Source organism: Tenrec ecaudatus, chromosome 14 (genome assembly GCF_050624435.1).
Source record: "Tenrec ecaudatus isolate mTenEca1 chromosome 14, mTenEca1.hap1, whole genome shotgun sequence".
In the NCBI taxonomy this organism is placed as follows: Eukaryota; Metazoa; Chordata; class Mammalia; order Afrosoricida; family Tenrecidae; genus Tenrec; species Tenrec ecaudatus.
Window position 1 is genome coordinate 106331476 of NC_134543.1, and position 23439 is coordinate 106354914.

Consider the following 23439-nt stretch of genomic DNA (forward strand, 5'->3'; position numbering starts at 1 on the left):
GTTTATCAGTCCTGGATTCCCTGTGTTTCTAGCTCTTATCTGTACCAGTGTACTATGCTCTGGTCTAGCTGGATTTGTAAGGTAGAATTGGGATCATGATAGTGGGGGGAGGAAGCATTAAAGAACTAGAGGAAAGTTGTATGTTTCATTGGTGTTATACTGCACCTGGTCTAGCTCATCTCTTTCCTGAGACCCTTCTGTAAGGGGAGGTCCACTTGCCTACAAATAGGCTTTGAGTCTCTGCTCTGCACTCCTCTCATTCACGATATGATTTTTTATTCTTTGATACCTGGTCCTATTGACACCTTGTGATCACACAGGTTTGTGTGCTTCTTCCATGTGGGCTTTGTTGCTTCTCATCTAGATGGCGGCTTGTTTATCATCCACACACTATATCCTTTGATAGCCGGCACCATCAGCTTTCTTCATTACCTTTGCTTATGCATCCCCTTTGTCTTCAGAGATGTGTTGGGAAGGTGATCATTATGGAATGCCAGTTTAACAGAACAAAGTGTTCTTGCAGTGAGGAAGAGGAAGGGATCACTTGTTGTTCCCTTGTCCCTGTGTTTGTTAACACCACTTCCTTCCCTCCACCTCCCCTTCTCCCATGTCTCCAGGAACCATCAGTCCCATTGTTTTCGCCTCCAGATTGTTTATCCCACCTATATTATCTAGATAGATCTACAGAAATAATATGTACAAACAGAGCAAAACAAATCAATGACCAAAAAAAGCATTAAATAGTTCAAGGTCTATTTGTTGACCTTTAGGAGTGTTTTCCAGTCAAGTCTGCTGGGGTGCCATGCCTTGGCCCCAAAGTCTTGGACCTCTTTGCTCTGTTCCCCTTGCTGTTCTGTTGCACACCCTTAGTGTATCCCCTCAGTGTGGTGGGGTTAGATTGGGCACAATTCCTGCACTGTCTCCAGTGTTATTCCCCGTGGTGCTCTGGGTCAGTGACAGACATCATGTCTCATAATGGGGCTGGCCATATGGTCCCTCTCTGTCCTTTGGCTGCTCTGAGTGAGAATATTGTCCTCAGGGTTTGGTGGGCTAGGATGTGCTCCACTCTCTCTTCCTCCCACTTCATTTGCTCCTGTGTGCTCTGATCAGACATGTCCCTCTCCCTGAGCTGTAGTTTCAGTGCTGTCCTCTGAAGTGAATTCTTTTGCAGGGTTAGGGTGCTGTCCACATAGTGTGATTGGGACCGGCCCTTCATACCTCTCTATTGGTTCCTGTTAGGCAGCTTAGCTTAGGGAATTGGGAAGTCCATTTACACATGCCCAGGAGAGCCAGCAAAGGACAAAGCTGGATTTTCCCGCCAGTGGGCGCAGATGGGCGTTACACCTGGAGCAGCCCACCTGGGCCAGGTGACTGCAATTCAGCCAATGGGATCGACCTAGGGTCGTTCACCACGCCTCCCCCGGGAACTCTTAAAAAGGCAGGAACCGAGGGAGAGGGTCTTGCTTGGGCAGTCTGGTCGTCTTCGTGGAAGGAGAGAGATCCTCGCGTGACCTGGGGAAGTCTCTGCCAGGCCGTATGGTCAAAGGAATCCTAATGGGTGCTGCATAAAACCTGAAGCTTCTTTTAACTCTCATTAAATTCACTTGGATCACGAGCCCAGCTTCGGCGTGAAATCTTTCTCGTGCGGAGCCAAGAACCGAGGTTGGAATCTAGCCCGGAGAGAGAGACCTTACATTCCCATCTGCAGGTTTTTTTCTGAGGAACAGCCAGAGTAAGAAATATATCCCATCCAGATGGAGCCGATTGCGTAGTGGTTACATGGTGGGCTGCTAACTGCGAGGGTGAGATGAAGCTTTTGACTCCCGTAAAGATTTAGTTACAGTTGTGCAACCCCAGGACAGTTCTACCCAGCCCTGTAGGGTTGCTGGGAGTCAGAATTGACTTGATGCCAGTGCGTTTTAGATGTGGTATGGAAGATGAGGAAGGAGGGATTTCCTGTGGAGGAAAAAGGTGGAAAGCCTGTGGAAGTAATCTTCGTAATAGAGCCAATCAGTCACCTCTAGTGCAGGACTTAGTACTGCGGGGCCCCAAATTGGCAGTATGTACGGCTAACAAAGTAGTTGTGCTTTCGAAGGTTTGAAGTGGGGATCCGAACAAAATGTAGTGCTCAACAAATACATCAGACCACCTGGTCTTTCCGCCAAGAAAGATAAAATGCCACCCTGTATGTATCTTTATTATAGTAAGGCTGTGGGAGACATTCCAAACTGACAGGGTCCTCATTTATGGTTACTTAAAGCACCAAGTCTGTTTCCTCAGATATCCTAACTGACATATGACCTAGCACCAGAAAATCAAGCAATACTATATGCTGGAGGGTAGCCCAAACGCCTACAAACTCATGGCCATCGGGTCGATTCCGCCTCATAGCGATCCTATGGGGCATTGTGGAATGAATTGTCCTGGTGTTATAGTGGATGGGCGTAGGGCTGCTCCCAACAAAGTCAGCAGTTTGAAACCACCAGCTGCTCCTCGGGAGCTCGACCCCGTTTTCTCACCCCCAGGGTTACAGTCTCGGAAACCCGCGGGGAGCAGTTCCACTTGTCACTACGAGTCGTAATCGACTCCAGGGTGGTGAGTTTGGTTTTTCTTTGGTGTGTTTTTGAGACTGCAAATCTCGCGAGTGGAGATGAGTGAAAAAGCCTCATCTGCGCCCTGCAGAGTGGCTGGTGGTCTCAAAATGCTGACCTTAGGGTCAGCCCCTCACGCATAACAGGGTGCCACCGGGGCCCCGGCGCGTGAAGAGAGTCCTTTTCTTTTCAAGATAACCGTCTGGAGGTCGACACTCCCAAAGCCACAGACCACCCTGCTCCAGCCCGTGGGCCAGGGGCAAAGGGCGCAGCCGGGGACTTCCGGAGCCATTAAGGTGCAGACTTACACGCTAGTTGAGTTCGCCTGGGCGGCTTCCCAGAGAACGCGACCGAAGAGCACGACGCAAAGCTGGGGGCTGGGCGCCTCGCTGTCCCCCAACCAGGGAGGGCGCTTTTACTTCCGTCCCGCACTTCCGACGTCCACTAGGCGGCTGGCACCCCGGCGCTTTCTGCGGCGCATGCGCGCAAGCCGCTTCCGGCCGCGGCGCGCGGTGCGCCGGCCTTGGGGGTCCGGGCGGCGCGCCGGCGGCGCTCTCCGGGCGTCCGGCCCGCGTGTGCGTTTGCGATGGCTGGGGACTCGGCGCCCGTCCCCGAAGGGCCGTCCTTGCAGTTGCTGCCCTTGGACCCGAGGGACCGGGGCACGCAGCGCTGCCGCCTGGGCCCGGCCGCGTTCCGCGCCCTGGGCGCGCGCCTGGGCTCGGCTGTGAGGATCGCGCTGCCGGCCGGCGGCTCGTGCCTCTGCACCGCCTGGCCGCGGCGCGACGGGGCCGACGGCTTCGTGCAGGTGGACCCGCAGTGCGCGAGCCCCGGGGCGGCTGCGCTCGGGGAGCCCGGGGCCCGCGGGAGCCTCGACCTCGGCCGCCTGGTCCCGGTGCCCTGCCCGCCCCTGCGGCGCCTCACCGTGTGGCCCGTGCTGCGCGAGGCGGCGGGCGCGGCCCGGGCGCCGGGGCCGGACGCCGTGCTGGAGGCGGCGGTGGAGCTGCTGCGCAACCGACCGGTCTGTCAGGGCCACGTGTTCGCCGCCCCGCCCGGAGCCCCCGGCCCCGTGGCCGCCCTGCACGTGCTGGCAGGGACCCCCAGCCCCGAGGCGGCCGGCTTGGTCACCCCTCACACCCGCCTCGTGCTCAGCGAGACCCCCCCGCCGGTCGCAGCGCCGCGGCCCCCGGTGCCTCTGGGCGGACTGTCGCCAGAGGCCGACTCGCTGCGGGAGCTCCTCTCCCTGCCGCTCCGCTACCCGCGCGCCCTGGCCGCGCTCGGGCTGGCCGCGCCCCGCGGGGTGCTGCTGGCCGGCCCCCCCGGGGTGGGGAAGACGCAGCTGGTGCGAGCCGTGGCCCGCGAGGCGGGCGCCGAGCTGCTGGCCGTGAGCGCGCCCGCGCTGCAGGGCGCCCGGCCCGGGGAGACGGAGGAGAACTTGCGGCGGGTCTTCGAGCGCGCCCAGCAGCTGGCCGCCCGCGGGCCCAGCCTGCTCTTCCTGGACGAGGTGGACGCGCTGTGCCCGCGGCGGGGCGGCGCCGGCCGGGCCCCCGAGAGCCGCGCCGTGGCCCAGGTGTTGACGCTGCTGGACGGCATCGCTGGGGACCGAGAGGTGGTGGTGGTGGCCGCCACCAATCGGCCGGACGCGCTGGACCCCGCCCTGCGGAGACCCGGGAGATTGGACCGCGAGGTGACTAGGTGCCGTCCCGTGCGCCCGGGGACCTTGGTTGGCTGCAGGGAGGCATCGCCCCTGAAGCCGGGCAGTGAGTGGGGGCCGAGTGGGGCGCTTGGTCAAGTGAACCAGGTTCGGTGAGCCAGGGCCAGCTGTGCTTGTTGAGGGTTCGTTTATGGTGCACGCCCAGAAGATGCATGCATTTGATCAGGATGGCTACACGCATGTTGAACTCGTTTGGAGTTGGAATTTGAAGTAGAATTAATTACTTACTGTGGACCTGTGAAGGAGTTCATAGCGGCGACCCCAGAAGGGTAGCCTCAAGAAGTAAACGCGTTGTAAGAAAAAAATGGGAGACCAGTGAAGTAATTTAAAGCAGGCATTAAGTCCCATTATTGAAACAAACAACCCCAAACCAAATTTGCTCCCTGAATTGCCAGTGGTCTAATATTCAAAGTAGCCTTTTAAAATAAGCTTTGGTCTTAAATTGATTTTCTTAAAGGCACCTAGAATGAGGAGCCGAACTCACAGCGAATCACAAAATTTTAAATCTTACAAATGTCACAAATATAACAAAACCAGGAAAATAGCATGTATGTATATTCCTTAACTACCCGACATACCTCTGCAATACTTTTTTAAAACTTTGCTTCCCCACACACCCCCACCACACACACACTGTGTAATTATTAGTGGTCTTTAAAAACCGATTGTGATTTAGATGAAGGTTCACGTAGCAGATCATGAGTATCCATTCAACAATGGACACCATTTCAACTCATCCTATTCAATCCCCTGTACCCACTCTTCCCACTTCCTCCCAGTGTTTTAAAATGGATTCTGGATTGCTATTAAATAGTAGAAGCTTCATGATTGAAATGATGTGTGAACTTTGTGGTAGGATCTAAATAAGTGCATACCTTTAGTCTAACCAGTCAAGTACTTGAGTGAATTTCTTGCATCATCTGGTACCTGTCCGAGGAATAAACTAATGCCATATGGACAGGGATCTAAGCTGATCCCTGTCCCTGCCTTCTAGGATATGGTGTAGGTTCTTGAAGATACAACATCTAAAGTGCTATGTACAATTTTCATGATGTAGCTTTTTGAGTAGTATTATTCCTCTGAAAAATTAGGATATCAATTCCTAACTTTTTATTTGTTTAGAATCTGAAATAGTCTTCAGAGTTGATAGCAGTTCCAAACCTAACACCAAGCCCCATGCCAGGCGTCCTCGGACTATGACCTGCAGGCCACATAGGGCCCGCCGAGGACATTTATCCGACCCTCCGGGTATTTTTGCCCCATTCAGTTTTTAACTTCAAAATAAGATATGTACAGTGTGCATAGGAATTTGTTCATAGCTTTTTAAAAAAAACTATAGTCTGGCCCTCCAACAGGTCTGAGGGACAGTGAACTGGCCTCCTGTTTAAAACGTTTGAGGACCCCCCCCCAAAAAAAAAAGTTTGAGGATCCCTGCTCCATGCCAGTAAGTGGTTCCAACTTAGAGCAATCCTATTTAGGGCTTCCAAGAATGTCAATATCCACTAGAATAAATAGCCTCATTTTCCTCCCAAGAAGTGGCTGGTGGGTCTGAACCACCAACTTTGCTGTTAGCTCAAAGCTGACTGGACAGTGCGATCAGTGCTCCCTGTAGATCCAAAAGGGTTACGGTGTTGCACAGTATTTGTGAGAGTAAACATACACACATACTGAAGCTGTAGCAACTTTCTCTCTCTGATATTTTTGTTTGCAAATAGGTTGTCATTGGGACGCCTACACTGCAACAGCGGAAAGCGATTCTGCAAGTGATAAGCTCACAGATGCCCGTCTCCAGTCTCGTTGATTTGGGGCTCCTTGCGGAAATGACAGTTGGCTATGTGGGCGCAGACTTGACAGCCCTCTGCAGAGAGGCTGCCCTGCACGCTATGCTTCGCACCGACAAGGTAAGAAGGATGCATTTGTGACCACTGTCCGTGTTAGTCACCATGGCAACAAAACCAGTCCCTTGTCTGCCACAAATCAGGCCTTTTTTGTCTCACACTGTTCACGCTATCTTTTTAGAGCCTCTAAGTAGAAAACTTGATTAACAGTCTGAACGAACTCCAAATGTACGACAAGTTGGTATTTTTGTCTGTTTGGGAAGTTGACGGACATTCAGAATGAGGTTGTCATCAGTCAACATTCCACCTTTTTGAAACAAGAAAAACACGCATCTACTTGAGTTTTCCCCATAGTGCTGCCCTTGTAAGCTGTGTTCAATATCACAGCAGTTTCTGGGGCATTTTTCTGAGAGCAGGAAACAAAATTTTATAGCCCTACGCTGTTCTCTTAAATCATCCATCACAAAAAACGAGGTTTGAGCAAAACTGCTCTTAATGAAAAAATTCACTGTGACCAGAGAGAACCTTCCCAGGCGATGTCACTGGGTGCACTAAGCCAGAGGGAGTTGCTCAATGCTCGCCTAGCAGGAGAATGCTTGAAAGTTCCACTCTGCCCAGCACAATTCTGGTTGGTTTTTTTTTTGCAACCCCTTGTATGTGTTTTTGGGGGTGGGGAGGAAGAGAAGGTAGATTTACACTTAGGACTCCCTCTGCTTTAAAGTTCCAGGTTTGACCCTGAAGCACCGTGGCTTAGGGAATGGAGGACCAGTCATCTGCTGCCGTCCTCGGGTGGAGCCCACTGCGGCAGGGTAGTTCCCACACCTGAAGGCTGAGCTCAGGAGCCACCCAGGGGAAGTGAAAGGAAGAAAGGCAAACAGGAAGAGGGACAGAGGCACCTGGGAAGGTACTGGCTCCTTTTTCTTCTTTCCCACTCCACGCAGCTGAGGGCCTGCTGCTGCCTCAATCTGTGCCAGGGCAGACAGGGACATGGTGAGGGGCCTTCCCCTTTTTGTGACAAGTTCCTATTAAAGGATTTAAAATATACCTAGTTACATTAATTACCGAGAGGAAAGAATTCAATCTGCCTGGAAGGATTGTTAGGAGAACCAGATAAGATCAGAATGTGTTCCATCTTTCTCTCAATGTAGACACAGTGCTCTTGAACTAGAAAGGAAAGTTTCAGATACTACTTGTTGCCTATTAGTTCATTAATATTCAGGTACCCAAGATTGCCTGTCTATTAAAATTTTTTTCTTGTTATTATAATAGTGTTTGTGTGTTTGTAAAAGCACGAAAGAGAAATTGTTAAAGTTTTACTTCTTGGACATTATAGTTAACAGTATTTTGGGACGCTGGTCAGAAAAGCCTTGTATGTACATGTTCACGTATACTAGGAGGTTTCAAAACGGTTGTGGAAAAATAGAATTAAAAGATAGGGCACATTTCCAGGAAATTTTGAAGCCCCCTAGTATAATCTTACATGAATGAGACAAAACGTTTCTTACTAGAAAGGCGAGTTGATGGAAACTGAATGGCATGCACATGGAGTTCAGAGCCCTCATTGCTGACGTGGCACAACGCACAATGCGAACTCCTGTGAGCGTCCGTTAGTAATTGGAATGCAGAACATGCAAAGTAGAGATAAAAAAGTAGAAGTTGTCAAAAATTAAATGGAACATGTACAAATTGATATCCTAGGCATTCGTGAGCTGAAATGGAATAGTTTGACCATTTTGATTGAGATAGTCATATGATTCACTGAGCCAATTTTGACAAATTGAAGAGGAACTGTATCACATTTATTGTGAAAAAGAACATTGGTGGTGGTGGTGGTGGGAGGGGTTTGTTAAAGGGGATGATGTTAAGGAGTCCAGGAAGAAAAAATGTGTTTGGAAACTGATTGTGGAAGCAATTGTACAATTCTGCTTGATGGACTTGAACCATGTACTTATATGACATATAATTCCAAGTACTAATACATTAAAACAAAACAAAAAACCACAGATCCAGGAATGGGTTTTGGACTCACACTGCATCCTAGCTCCAACTTAAGAACAATTTATTTTTATATCATGGTCCTGCTGGATACTCACCTTCAGGAAGGGATCACAGAAGATACGGTGCTCTAGCAAAATGTGGTGAAGAAATTCGATGGTGCCTGGCTATCAGCTAAATAGCGTCTAGAGTCTTAAGGCTTGTCTCCAAACAAAGCGCCATCTAAGTGCGATGTCAACTAAGCTCACATGGAAGAAGCATACCGTATCAGTCACCAGAGGATTGTAAACCATGTAATCAAGGTCGAAGGAAGGATTAGTATCAGCGTCTAAATTGTGAGAATCTGGTTTGCAGAAGGTGAGGGGAAACAGCGGGGGCCCAAGACCCATTTGCGGGAACGACACTGGAAATAAGCCTCCCGTGATCTCCCTCTGTCCATAACTGAGGGGTGGGAGGAAGGGGGTTACTAAGCAGAAGGCATGGAAGAGAGAGTACAGAAGATGAAGGGATAAACCTGATTTGGACAGTTACAACTTTGCCAGTTAATCCCCCATCTGATGCCCATTGGACCTGATCTGGTTTCAACATTTTTTGTAGTTTTGTTTTCGTTTGTTCATACTAATATTTCTCTCACAGATGCATTGGGGGAGACCCTCTTGAAGTTGTGTTATATGTTTTCAGTATCTGGAGCATCAAGTAGAATGAGGGTTTGTGGGGGAGGAACGGGGGTGGGGGTGGGTGGGCGGAAGTCGTGGTGGTGGTCTCAAAGGGAGACAATGTCAAAGAGTCCAGGAAGAAAAAGAATGTTTGGAAATTATGTTAGCAGTTTTACAATTCTGCTTGATGTGATTGAATTATAAAATGATATATATATTAACTCCCATATAATAATAAAATTAAAAAAGAAACATTTCAACATCTATCCTGATAGAGGAAAGAAATAGGAGACAGGGCATTTATAGAGGTCTAAATAAAGGCATGTGCATATGTAAATATATTTATATATGAGGATGGGAAAATAGATCTATGTGCATATATTTATAGGTTTAGTATTGAAGTAGCAGATGGACATTGAGTCTCCACTCAAGTACTCCCTCAATGCAAGAATACATTGTTCTATTAAACTGGCATTCCATGATGCTCACCTTCCCAACATAATCACTGAAGACAAATGGGTGCATAAGCAAATGTGAAGAAAGCTGATGGTGCCTGGCTTTCAAGAGATATAGCATCTGGGGTCGTAAAGGCTTGAAGGTAAACAAGTGGCCATCTGGCTGAGAAGCAACAAAGCCCACATGGAAGAAGCACACCAGTCTGTGTGATCATGAGATATCGAAGGGATCAAGTATCAGATATCAAAGAACAAAAAAAATCAAATCATTGTGAATGAGGGGGAGTGCAGATTGGGGACCCAAGACCCATCTGTAGGCAACTGGACATCCCCTTACAGAACGGTCGCGGGGAGGAGACGAGCCAGTCAGTGCAGTGTAGTAACGATGAAACATACAACTTTCCTCTAGTTTCTAAATACTTCCTCCCTGCTATCACGATCTCAATTGTACCTTACAAATCTGGCTAGACCAGAGGATGTACCCTGGTACAGATAGGAACTGGAAACATGGAATCCAGGGCGGATGATCCCTTTAGGACCAGTGGTGAGAGTTGGTGATACTGGGAGGGTGGAGGGAAGGTTGGGTAGAAAGGAGGAACTGATTACAAGGATCTACATATAACCTCCTCCTGGGGGATGGACAACAGAAAAGTGGGTGAAGGGAGACATCGGACAGGGTAAGATTTGACAAAATAATAATAATTTATAAATTATCCAGGGTTCATGAGGGAGGGTGGAGCAGGTAGGGAGGGGGGAAATGAGCTGATACCAAGGGCTCAAACAGAAAGCAAATGTTTTGGGAATGATGATGGCAACAAATGTACAAAAGTGACACAATGGATGTATGAATTGCGATAAGAGATGTAAAGGCCCCCAATAAAATGATTTTTTAAAAAGTGCACTGAAGTGCAGTGCTGTCAGTGGTAGGATAATATTCATATACCTACAAGAAGAACCTGCGAATACAATCATTCAGATTTGCTCACCAGCCACTAATGCCAAAGAAAGATTTTTACCAACTCTACCATCTGAAACCGAGGAAACGTAATTAAGATGCAGTGATAACTGCTGCTGATGGGAATGTGAAACTTAGAAATGAAACGTGTGTAGGTGGAAAATGAGAGCCTGTTAATGCAAATGAAGTCAAAGCTCCAAAAGACCAAACTCCTGACATCATGTGGATTCTGGGTTGCCATGATCATGGTAACAGTCGAATATTTAGAAGACCAATGACACTCATTACAAATAACCCCCCCTTACACACACACACACACACATGGCGTGCCTCTATGTTGTCCTCCCCAGATGGAGACAATGAAGAAGCCAGTATATTAGAACAAGACAAGGGCCTGTCCAGTGGACTTACTCCATAGGTGCTCACCTGCAAGCTCCAGGTGAAGCTGAAGACAAGGGAAGCAGGTGCTGCCCCCTGGTGGGGGGACTTCAGGCTGAGCGTGTGCCCTTCTCAGGTCTTGCCCAAAGCACTCTGTTAGGAAGAGTGAAAGAAAAGGCAGTTTTCCTAACTGTTCTCCTGTCTCAATCTCTTCATTGAAGGAGTTTAAGAACAACAGCTGTCGGAGGGCCCATCTTGAAACATGGGGAGCTATCCAGTGCTGGAGACGGGGTGGGGTGGGGTGGGATGGGGTGAGGGTGGCAGTTCCATAGCATTATTGGAGGACAGTAAATGGACACAGCTAACTTTGAGGACAATTTGGTAACAGCTGCCAATACTTAAACCCAATAATTCAATGTCTAGGAAACTATTGATTGCAATACTTCAAGGTGTGCATAAAGACTTTAATGGGCAACTTTGGCTTTTGGTAACCAAAGAGTTCATCCGAAGGACGTGGTAAAAGACGGTGCACTGTACAGCAAGGTGTGATGTGAAGAGAGTGGCGGACGGTGTGCGTTGCCATCAAAAGGTTTCTAAGAGAGGTGGAAAAAGCAAAGTAGAGCGATCGGTGTGTACTGCATGGTCCCATATCTGTTTGCAACGATAAAACAAGAAGAAACTGTTGATATCCTCTGGAGATGAAGGCTGTTGGGAGCAGGGAGGGAAACTTTAATTTTTGTGTACCTTGTGTCGTGATGACAAAGAGGAAAATTCGAAAGAGGATTTTTAATTAAACAGGCAGTTGTGCTTTTGTACCACAAAAGTGGCCCCCATGGTTTGATTAGATTTTTGCCGTATCGCTTATGTTTTCTTAGAATCGGGACAAGTCAATGATTGACGAAACTGACTTCCTCGAAGCCTTTAAGAAGATTCAGCCCTCCTCGTTTCGCAGTGCCATTGGATTGATGGACGTCAAGCCTGTTGCCTGGGAGCAGATTGGTGGTCTTGACGATGTAAAACAGAAGTTAAAACAGGTAGGAGAGAGAATGCACATAAGCCTGCAGGGCAGTGGCTCTCAACCTTCCTACTGCTGGGACCCTTTAATACAGTGCATGTTATCCCCCCAACCATAAAATTGTTTTCATTGCTACTTCATCACTGTCATTTTGCTACTGTTATGAATCGGGCGACCCCTGTGAAAGGGTCATTGGACACTTCCCCCCCCCCAAGGGGTCACGACCCACAGGTTGAGAACCACTGCTGTTGGCTACACCAGCTTAGGTGTAGTGCATTAATGTTGGAAATAAATTTCCTTGGAACTGCTTTTGCCACAGTCGCGTGTAATACCAGAATCACATGTTCGCCGCTCAGTCCTTGCACTTCTAGGGGCCTCCGAGCCGTCTTCATGTTTCTTTTACAGTTTTCCGCTCTAACGCGCTTGTGCGCCAGAACAGGGGAAGCACACCCTGTCTGCAGTGGCCCGAGTAACAGCTTTGTAGTGTGGCGGGCTCTGCAGTCTCAGTCACAGCTATTCAGCTCCGATAGAGCATGCACCGTATACGCTATAGACAGTAAACCACTCTGTTACATGACGCAGTCTGCCTGTGCTCCAGTGATACTGATGAACACTGAAATCTGAGTCTTGTGCCATTTTGACATGTCACAAGATTCCTGTATGAGACCCCCCCCCAATCAGTTACAGATGTAAAAACTCATCTTCATGTCTGGTGTAAAGGGACAAAGGCAGACGTGGTGGGCCGTATGTGCTTGCACTTCTGATCCGAAGGCAGATGGCCCAGTAGAGATAACGAAGAGCCCCCGTCACCTGCATGGCTACTTGATTTGGGTTCCCACCGTGGTTGTGGAGGGGCCCACCCCAGCGCCAGCAGGTCCAGTCCGATCTGCAGCAGCCCCGTCGAGTGGAGGCTGCCCCGGAGGCTTTCCAGAGCAAACGGCCTCATCTTTCTCCTGAGGGTTCAGACCCCACTTTATCTTTCAAACGTGCCCCCACCTTTGCTACCTGTGGCAGATCCAGCTTTATTGTCTCCTCCAGAGTCATTCCCTTCCAATCCGTTCTCTTGTCTGCTTGGTGAAACGCTCAAGCCCCGCTGTGTGATCTCACCCCCACTTCCTCTTCACGTCCACTGCTCGGCTTTCCTCACCCCTCTCCTCTGGTTTGAGAAATAGAGTAGTTGTGTGGCCCTCTGTGTGTATGGTTCTTTCCCCTTCGAATGTCTTTTTTATCCCCTCAAATGTCTTTTACTCTCAAATTGTTAGCTTACAACTCTGTCTCCCCAAGTCAAATCTGATTAACCTAGGCACGAGGGTCTTACCGGTCCCCTTTTCTAGGGTGCCAGTAGAGCCGTGGTTAAGGGCTGTGCACCTGAGTCACACTGAGTGGGTCAGCCCAGGGTCTCTCACCAACTGGTGTTCATCTACTGGCTTGCTGTCAAGTTGATTCAAACTCACTTGTCAGAGTAGAATTGTGTTGTGTAAGTATGTTAGTCCGGGTTGACTGGAGAAAAATTAAGAGACACTCGTGTGTGTAAGAGAGAACTTTATATCAAAGAGTAAATGTATATTAACAAAACATCCCAGCCCAATCCAGATCAAGTCCATAAGCCCATTAGCTCATATATCCAATACCAGTCTATAAATTCCTCTTCAGACTCATGCAACACATGCAATGACGCCGCGTGTAGGAAGATCACAGGCCAGTGGATGGAAAGTCTTGTGGATGCAGTGACTGGCATGGGTCTCCCTGTGGCTCCTCCAGCTGGCATGGGTCTCCCTGTGCTGGCATGGGTCAGTGCTGGCATGGGTCTGGCTCCTCCAGCTCCAGGGCTCTAGTTCCTTCAGGGATCTCCATGTAGTTTGTCAGCAGGAAGGAAGACAAGCAGAGAGAAAGAGTGTGTGTGTGTGTGTGTGTGAGAGAGACAGAAACAGAGATAGAGACAGAGACCCACCTCCAGGGAGGAAAATAGATGTTCCCAGAATCGAGGAGAGAGAAAGAGAGAGAGAGAGAGAGAGAGAGAGAGAGTGTGTGTGTGTGTGTGTGTGTGTGTATGTGTGTGTCCGTCCCCCACCTCCAGGGAGGAAGACAGGAGTTCCCAGAATCCTCGGGAGAAGGCCAGGCCCACACAGAAGCCTCACTGGCTGTGACCTGATTGACTCCACCCCTTAGAAATTTGACAGGAGATTATGTAACTGCCACAGTAAGGTTTTAAATGATTTTTCAGAGTTGGATTGTGAGGCCTTTGGGTGGATTTGGTTACGGATTGGGCTGCTAACCACAAGGTCAGCAGGTTGAAACCACCGGAAGCTCCTCCAGAGAGAGGTGAGGCTTTTTACTCTCATAAAGAGTTACAGTCTTGGAATCAGCTAAATAGCAGTGAGATTTTTGGTTTGTTTCTAACCTTTCTGTTAGCAATTGAACTTATTAACCTTTCAAACCACCCAGGAAGCACTAACGGTAAGCCCTGGGCTAAGTTACACGTACAGTAAAATAACCTTTTGGCTAGGGGTCAAACCAACCCCTTAGGGGCCAAGTGCTTTAACCACTGCATCACCAGGGCGGCTTTTAATTCCTCCAACCCAGCGGTAAGGAGGACCGACCTGCCATCGAGTGGACAGGTTTTGAATGCCTGGTTTTGTGAAGGTGTCATTCATTGTAGGAGTTAGAAATTTAGAGTCGAACCTTGCGTACATTCTAACAGGAGCAGAATGACAAAGCCAACACAGAAACAGTAACTTCTGGTAGCAGAAGGCACATCTCTGAGGTAGACGTGGAGCAGCAGCCTGGCGGAGGGCTGAGAGAGGGAGGCTCGGCTTTGTAAACTAGGGCGGTGGCTGGGGAAGGGAATGGCGTGGAGCTGAGACCTGAAGGCTGCAGCAACAGCCACAGGAAGACAGATCTGTGAGGGAAGTGTTCCAGGGAGAACAGCAAGGATGGAGGCCCCGGGGCGTTGGTGAGGTAGAGGCTCGTGTGCCCGGGCCGCGTGGACAGGCACTGCCTGCGTTCTCTAGGACCCGTAGGCCATGTGCAGGAGGGAGTGTGCCTTTGGATCGCATTCTGGTTCTTAAGGGAAGTCATTGAAGGCCTGTCCGCAGGACACGAGGCTGTCAGGTGACTGGCTACTGCGTGAAGAGTGGCCTGTAGTCCCAGGGAACTGGGTGAATGAATCCTTGTGTTTCGGACGACGTTTGAAACATTCGAATTACTTTGATCGTTTATTATGATACTGAAACAATCGTGTCTCCTTGTGTATCCTCGCAGAGTGTTGAATGGCCTCTGAAATTCCCCCGAGAGTTTGTGCGCATGGGCCTGACACAGCCAAAGGGGGTCCTCCTCTACGGCCCCCCCGGCTGTGCGAAAACCACCCTGGTGAGGGCTCTGGCTACCAGCTGCCGGTGCTCGTTCGTCTCTGTGAGTGGAGCGGATCTCTTCTCACCTTTCGTTGGCGATTCAGAAAAAGTCTTGTCCCAGGTTGGCTTGCTTTTTTCCAATGTAGTTACGTTTGCCTTTGAATTTTCATGTCATGTGTCACGAACAAACACGGAACTTAAGTTTTTCTTCTGGGTTACAGTGGCTGCATTTGTTGTTAGAAAATGCCAATAAGGAATTCTCCATAATCCCTCTAGCAAACCCAACTCAACCCCCTGCTGTCTCATCGATTCTGACTGGACATGACCCTGGGGGCCCCATAGGCTTCACACGGCTGTCATCTTCGCAGGAACACTCTCTCCTGTGGGGCAGCTGGCAGTTCCCTTGCCACCCTTTGGGTTAGGGGCTGAGCAATCCACCTATAGGTCAAGCGATTTAACCACTGCATCACCAGGGATGCTGCTTTCTCTATCTTTTTAAATCATTTTACTGGGGTCTCGTACAACTCTTATCACAATCCATACATCTATCCATTGTGTCAAGCACATTTGTACATGTGTTGCCATCATCATTCTCAAACATTTTGTTTCTACTTGAGCCCTTGGTATCAGCTCATTTCCCCCTCACCCCCTCCCTCCCTCATGAAGCCCCTTGATAATTTACAACAAAAAAATTTTTTCATGTCTTACACTGATTGATGCACCAGGCTTCTTATAAGTCCTCTGAATATTTTTCCCCAAGCAAAACCAAAGGTGACTCGCATGGTGTATTTTGCATTCAACTTTTTAAAGTTCTCATTAAAAAAATTCCATGCTGAATACCTTTTGAAAAGGTGATCTTTAACTCCTATACAACATATTGTTCTGTTTTATTTTGCTCCAAATCGTTAGGCATTTAGGCTGTTTCACACTCACTTAATGCCATTGAGTCGATTCCGCCCCACAGTGACCCGTGGGGCAGGGTAGAAAGTCCACCCTCCCCCTTGGAGCAGCTAGTGGTGTCGGGTGGCGTACCTGCCGTTAGCAGCCTAACTCGTAACCACTCCAGGGTGCCTCCTCAACGCTCTTGAGTTTAAAATTAAAAAAAAAATTAAATAGTGATGTACCACCAGCCTGTGTGATCACGAGGTGTCCATGGGATCAGGTATTAGGCATCAAAGACCCAAAACAAAATTATACCCAATGTGAAGGGGCGGGAGGTGGGAGGCTTGAAGTAGAGACCCAACGCTCATCTGTAGACAATTGGATGTCCCCTCACAGAGGGGTCACAGGGAAAAGATGAGCCAGTCAGGATGCAGTATAGCACAACTTTCCTCTAGCTCTTTGGTGCTTCCTTCCCCCCACCCTCAATTCTACCTTACAAATTGGATTAGTCCAGAACATGCACACTGCTACAGGTCAGAACTTGCAACACGGAGAATCCAGGATAGATAAACCCCTCAGGCCCAATGATGTAAGACGAAAGTAATAATCTATAACTTATCAAGGGTTGGTGACGGAGGGTAGGTGGGGGAGGGAGGGGGAAGAAATGGTGAGCTGATATCGGGCTCAAATGGGAAAAGAATGCTTTGAAAACGATGATGGCGGCATATGTGCAAATGTGCTTGACATACTGGATGCGTGTATGGATTGTGTTAAGAGATGTAAGAACCCCCAATAAAAATACGGGGGAAAATAGTGATGTAGAGAAGGTTCATTTGGGTCAATAATGCACAATATAAAGGTTTTAAAATATTTTCCTTTTCCTAATAAAAGGTATTTCGACAAGCAAGAGCAAATACTCCAGCAATTGTATTTTTAGACGAAATTGACTCAATCGTGGGTTCTCGATCAGTCAGCAGTACTGGCTGTGACGTTCAAGAGCGAGTTCTTTCTGTCCTCCTGAATGAATTGGACGGTGTTGGACTGAAGCCAATAGAGAGAAGAAGTAAGCCAAGCCAACAGGGTAAACACATGGACCTGAAGCAAAATGAAGAGGTAATTATTCTCAGGGCTGTAATGTTCACAGTGCATGATGAATCGGGCCAACATTAACTGGAATGCACGTATGCTTTTCCTGTGGTGAATTCATGTAGTGGAGGGAAGTCTAATTTCAATTTTACTCTGTCAGAATTTTTACAGAACTGGTCGAAATTGATTCTACTACAAAACTGAGGCAAATTTTAAATCCATTCTCTTAGACGTGTATAAATAAGAATTTTGCTTTTCAAAAAATAGAAATGTAGTCTTACTTATAACTAATGAAGAAGGGAGTTTATTCTTATTTCTCAGTCCTGAAAAACCTGTGCTTACTTTACCCCTCTAAATATTTTTATGTAAAAATACCTCAGATTATTAGTTAGCATAATCTTAGTATTTGAAAATATTTTAATTTTCTTGAGCAATAGTTTTCCTTCATTAGAATGACATTTAAAATTCCTCTCCTTTATTTCTGTCCTTTCTTTTTTTAGAAATCATTTTATTGGGGGCTTGTACAACACTTACCACAATCCATACACTTATCCATTGTGTCAAAGCACATTTGTCATTTGTAGCCATCATCAGTCTCAAAGCATTTGCTTTCTACATGAGCTCTTGGTATCAGCTCATTTTTTCCCCTTCCTTCCCGCTCCTTCCTCCCTCATGAACCCTTGGAAATTAATAAATTATCATTATTTTGTCATATCTTACATTGTCCAATGTCTCCCTTCACCCACTTTTCTGTTGTCTGTCCCCCAGAGAGGAGGTTATATGTAGATCCTTGTAATCAGTTCTCCCTATCTGCCTGCCCCACCTTCCCTCCACCCTCCCAGCATCATCACTCTCACTACTGGTCCTGATACTACATCTGTCCCGGATTCCCTGTGTTTCCAGCTCCCATCTGTACCAGTGTACATCCTCTGGTCTAGCCGGATGTGTAAGGTAGAATTGGGATCATGAGAGTGGGGGGGAAGGAAGCATTTAGGAACTAGAGGAAAGTTGTATCTTTAATCGTTGCTACACTGCACCCTGACTGGCTTGTTTCCTCCCCGCGACCCTTCTGTAAGGGGATGTCCAGTGGCCTACAGATAGGCCTTGGGTCCCCACTCTGCACTCCCCCTCATTCACAATAATATGATTTTTTGTTCTTTGATGCCTGATCCCTTCGACACCTCTTGATCACACAGGCTGGTGTGCTTCTTCCATGTGGGCTTTGTTGCTTCTGAGCTAGATGGCTGCTTGTTTACCTTCAAACCTTTAAGACCCCAGACACTATATCTTTTGATAGCCGGGCACCATTAGCTTTCTCCACCACATCTGCCTATGTACCCATTTGCCTTTCTGCTATTTCTGAGCAGAATAGTATCCTTAAATTGCACTGACATAATCTTTGTTTTTTCTTTACTTTCCTTCCACAGAAGGGGAATTAGTGCAGCACAGCCTTAGAAGGACCCCAGGGACTATCTGATCAGAAGCAGTGTTCCAAACGTGGGGATACCACCTCCTAGGGGGCGCTAGGAGCATCCTGGGGCCCACAAAAGCAGTACTGTACTTGATCTTGGCTGATGGGCCATCCTACAGAGTTTCTGATTGCCAGCAGGGTGCTGCGTAGGCCAACTACGTTTGTGAACCAATGAATCAAAGCTTAGAATAGAGGGCTCCTTCCGGAGCATCAGCTGGGAACCGCTGGCTATTCTGTTCACAGTTTTCCTTTTGAGTGGTTAGTGTGTATACAGTCTTGCCAGGCTGCTTTTCAACATCTCTTCCAGAACCTCCATCCAGAATTTTCAAGCCTGCCGTTTGTTAATTATTGTCCTCTTTCTGTTACTCAAAAGGAAAACAGGAAAAGCCTCCCTCTTCCAGGATCGGGTAGTCTAGGATCTTCACAGCAATGCATGTCCTCGTGTTGACCGTGTGTCTGTCTGCGATCTTTTCAAGTCAATCTTTGAAGAGATTGTCGTCTATTGGGGGTTAGGTACTTGCTGGCGCAAAGGGGTCTTCTCGGGCGGTGTAAGGTGTTTGGGGGTTTCTCTGGGGCCTGGAGAATTGCCCCTGACTCTCCGTTGGCATTGCAAGCAGAGTCTTTGATGAATGGCTTGCTTCTGGGATGGCATGCTACCAGGAAGGTGTTCTGAATGGAGGGCCATTCCCAAAAGAGGGTACCCGCCTGTGAAAACAGATGGCCTTTTGAGTTAGACTTTTTAAAAGACACAGTAATGAACAAGCTGATGCTTCAATTAGCGTCTTACCTTGTGTTTTTCCTTAGGAAGAGTTTCAAGAGCTTCTTAGTCAAAATGTCATGATTGTTGCAGCAACCAATAGACCCGATGTCTTAGATGATGCCTTGTTACGGCCTGGAAGATTAGATAAGATTCTCTATATTCCACCCCCAGATCAAAAGGTACTCGCGCCCGGTCCACACGGTTTCCATGTGTGAGCATTCTCAATAGCACTCCAGCATTGGAGCATCAAGGAGGGGGGCCAAATCAGACTAAATGCATGTTCTACTAGGGACCGTACCCCTGGGTTTGCCCCCTCCCCCCCTTTCTGGCTCTCTGTGAAATCACCGTTTTGTGCTGAGTGCTCTGGCCTGCCCATTCTCAGAAAAACATAGCCTAAAAGTAAGAAGCTTTTCTCATTTCAGCGTTGTGGCCGATTCAGACTACTGAGGCTTTTGAGTCTAGTCCGTGTTTTGCAGCCAGGAGAGAAGAGCCCTAGCGTGGGAAAGGGCCGTGAGGGTTTCGGAGCCCTCTGGGTCAGCCCGGCTTCACAGTGGGGGATGGTCTGCTGTTCATGTATCCTCTTCTTAAACCATGTCTCGTGGTACCGAGAGGGTCACCGTGTCTTTTTTTAAATTTGTTTTTCATTTTTTTTCCCCACCATGTCTTTTAAATACCTAAAGCCAGCAGTCTTTAGAAATTATGAAGTAAAATATTTCTTTTTTAAAATATTTATTTTTAAGGAAAATATTTCTTATGATTTTTAAATTTTTACCATTGCCATAAGGGTCACTGTTGAGTCGGTTAATCTATTTTTACCTCTCCAGAAGCAAGTCGTGATATTTTTAGGTTCTCTGTATATATATTTCCTGAGTATGATAGAAAGCTCCGACTAGAACTGTTTTAATGTTGCATTTTATCAGACATGAATAAGGCTGTTCACAGCACATTTTATTTCTCCACAGGGAAGGCTGTCTATTTTGGAAGTCTGTACAAAAGCCATGCCTGTTGGACCCGATGTTTCTTTAGAAAGCCTAGCTGCAGAAACTTCTTTTTTCTCTGGAGCTGACCTTAGAAACCTCTGCAAAGAAGTGAGTTCATAAAGACATGTGCGGTTCGAAACGTTTCCTTGACAAAGTCTGTCAGAAGACTTCTATGTGATGGGCACCCCCCCCCCCCCACAGTGCTAACAGGCAAGGGGAGGCAGCGGCCCAAACTGCCAGGCGGAATTGGCGCTGGTGTGTGTGTGTGTGTGTGTGTGTGTGTGTGTGTGTGTGTGTGTACAGAGTCGCTGTGGGCAGACACCAAACCAAACGTGGGGATCCAGGGCGAGCTTTCTGAGAGAGGCTGTGTAAGCAGAGTCCTGGTGGATTGGGGAGTCAGCCTGGCACAGGGAGGGAAAGCGAGGGTGCCCTTGGAGGGGGAAGAGGCCACAAGCCATCACTGAGTCGGAAAATTGGGAACAGCAAAAGGCAAGCTGCCAGGTGAGCCCCGCGTGGCCAGATCACACAGGCGCTTGTCAGCCATCAGAAGGCGTGCGGACCTTATTATTTTCAGGGCAAAACACACCATTCTGTTTTTCTTTTTCCATAAACTTTTCTTAAATACCAGCTTACCGAAAATGTGTACATCACCAAAGGGAGACATATGTATCATCTCCTCTTGGGTGATGAGAGGAAATATTATCAACAGCTCAGAAACATCCGCTGGGCCTTTTCCTAACCGCAATCCCGCCTCCTCCCCAAGGGGGCACTGTCCTGATTACCCTGTTTCCCCGAAAATAAGACCATGTCTTATATTAATTTTTCCTCCCAAAGATGCGCTAAGTCTTATTTTCAGGAGATATCTTATTTTTCCATGAAGAAGAATACGGTACACATTTATTATTGGGAAAAAAAGGAAATTTATTACCTGTATGCATTATAATAGAAGTTGTCATTCACAAACCAGCATAACCAGACAAACTGAATCCTCCAGTTACAGTATCAAGAATTTCTTGTTACTGTCATTATTTCCATGTACAGCAATCTATGGTACATTCACTCGCACTTCCTGTCTGCTGCACTGCGGCCAACAGTGAGCCGTGGCCCCCCGCGCTATGGTTCAGAGTCCAGAGTTATGTTAGCTTGGGGGGCCTTATTATCACGGAGGTCTTATGCTCAGGGAGGTCTTATTTTCAGGGGGATGCCTTATAGTTCAGTGAGGCGAAACTGTAAGTAGGTCTTATTTTCGGGGGATGTCTTACTTTGGGGATACAGGGTAGTACACCAAAGATTACTTTTGCCTCCTTCTGAACTACGTGTAAGTGGAACTATACAGTACATACATATTCCATGGTTTCTGCTTTAAGATTATGTTTGTGAAGCTCACCTGAGCTTTTTTGTAACAGTAATTTATTTACTCATTTTCTAATTCCATCTTTTCACATCCGTAGAGTGAGTGTTAATTTCCCTGTAGGAGCTACTGCCAAATGATTCAAAATACTAACATATGCTCTCACCAGTGGTGGAGTAAGCACCATTTGCTTTACAGCTTACCCACAATTTGGCATTATCATGCTTTTAAATTTTAGCCATTCCAATGGGTACATAGTATTACCTTACTAACTTGCAGGAGTGATTTATATAGTCTGTGTTTCACTATTATGTGGACTGTAAATATCCCCTCTCCACCTTGTCTTGTGATTTCACTTTATGGTATCTTCTGGTTTAATGTAGTCCAATGTCAGTCTTTTCTTGTGTCCTGCATTGTTCCTATCCTGAGGTTGAGAAGCTATCCATTCATTTTTAAAAAGAGATATGACTTTGTAGTTTATATGTTCCTCTGAAATGTCCTTCCTTTTCCTACGCAGCATTTCCCAAAGTGGGCGGATACCGTGCCCTTGGGGCACGTTGGAATGATCTAGGGGGCTTCAAAAGCAGCTACTTAACACTTTATCATGAATTACGGGCCATTGAACAAAAGTTTCTCATTGCCACAGGGATGCGGAGTGGTTTTTCTTTTAAAGAGATGGCAGACCAAAAACGTGTTTGAACCTAGAGCATCATGTAGAAGAAATAAAAGATGCTCTCCTATTACCTTATCCAACTCTAACTTACTGTTAGGAGTACTGGGACCTTCTGAAAGGAAATTGAGGCTTTGCTTTCATATTAAAAGACAAGCGAACATATCTTAATTGTTTTTTTAAAGAAGGAAATTAATTCTTTTCTATTGCTCGTCTCACAGGCCGCCTTGCTGGCTCTTCAAGAAAATGGACTAGAAGCAACTGCAGTGAAACAGGAGCACTTTCTAAAATCACTTAAAACTGTAAAGCCATCTTTAAGTCACAAGGACTTGACTTTATATGAAAACTTATTTCAGAAGCACATTTCTAACCATTAGTCCCGTGGTCTAATGGACTATGCAAACATTCGTCTGCGGAAGAACTAGATGGTGCCCCGCTGCTGCTGCCCACTGCTCTGGACAGGATCACATCAGAAGGCCCTGGATAGAGTGGGAGAAATGTGTGGACCAGAAGTCAAAGCCATCGAGGAGCTTGGGCGTCCTGGCTGGAGACTGATCGAGCCTCCAGGCTCTGGTTCTCACCTTCGGGTCTGGAACTGAACTCTCCTCCTCCTTCGACTCGTCAACCCTTTACGACCCAAATGGTAGCATTCGCCTGCGGACAAAGTGCAGAGGGTTAGGGGAGCAGGAGTGGAAACAGGAGCCGACAGGAAGTGGGATAAGTGATAGTACACGGAGGAATCTCGATGAAAGAGCTGCACCGGAAGGCGGGTGAATTCCGGCATAGGAAACCGATCACCTCTGTCAACTCGCCTTCTTCACAAAATGCTAACTTGGAGGATATTTAAAAAAATAACACCCTTGTTAGAGGATTAATTGAAATGAGAACTTATTAGTTTGTAACTATTTTTGGGTTTAAAAATTTTTTTACATTTTATGTAACTAGAACTTAGGTCCGATAAGCAACAACTTTACTTATTTCTAAAAGGTGTATTAAATGCCAAACTTAAGAATGTGTGTGAATATTTTGTTTTTTGTGTATGGTTTTTTTTGTTGTTGTTTTAACATTTTATTAGGGACTCATGCAACTCTTATCACAATCCATACGTACATCAATTATATAAAGCACATCTGTACATTTTTTGCCCTAATCATTTTCAAAGCATTTGCTCTGGTATTTTTCTTGAATCATTTTATTAGGGGCTCATACAACTCTTATCACAATCCATACATACATCAGTTGTGTCAAGCACATTTGTACATTCATTGCTCTCATCATTCTCAAAACATTTGCTC

General features: G+C 47.2%; 1 protein-coding gene and 1 long non-coding RNA gene across 7 annotated transcripts in view; one reads left to right on the forward strand and one right to left on the reverse strand.

Annotated features, from left to right (window-relative positions):
* LOC142426375 (uncharacterized) overlaps positions 1 to 3063 on the reverse strand; it is a 56212-nt gene extending 53149 nt beyond the window's left edge. For 3 of the 6 annotated variants that reach the window (XR_012779748.1, XR_012779746.1, XR_012779747.1), the window contains exon 1: positions 2900 to 3062. This is a non-coding gene — a long non-coding RNA (uncharacterized LOC142426375). Of the gene's footprint in view, positions 1 to 2899 lie in introns of all 6 variants that reach the window. The other 3 variants (XR_012779749.1, XR_012779744.1, XR_012779745.1) reach the window with 2 other exon arrangements.
* Positions 3064 to 3131: 68 nt separating this feature from the next.
* On the forward strand, positions 3132 to 23143 carry AFG2B (AAA ATPase AFG2B). The gene is made up of 8 exons (XM_075531911.1): positions 3132 to 4275; positions 6018 to 6203; positions 11455 to 11613; positions 14856 to 15065; positions 16718 to 16939; positions 19188 to 19322; positions 20106 to 20231; positions 22366 to 23143. The coding sequence occupies exons 1-8, from the start codon at positions 3178 to 3180 to the stop codon at positions 22519 to 22521; spliced, it is 2292 nt and encodes a 763-aa protein (XP_075388026.1). The 5' UTR covers positions 3132 to 3177; the 3' UTR covers positions 22522 to 23143.
* Positions 23144 to 23439: the final 296 nt, after the last annotated feature.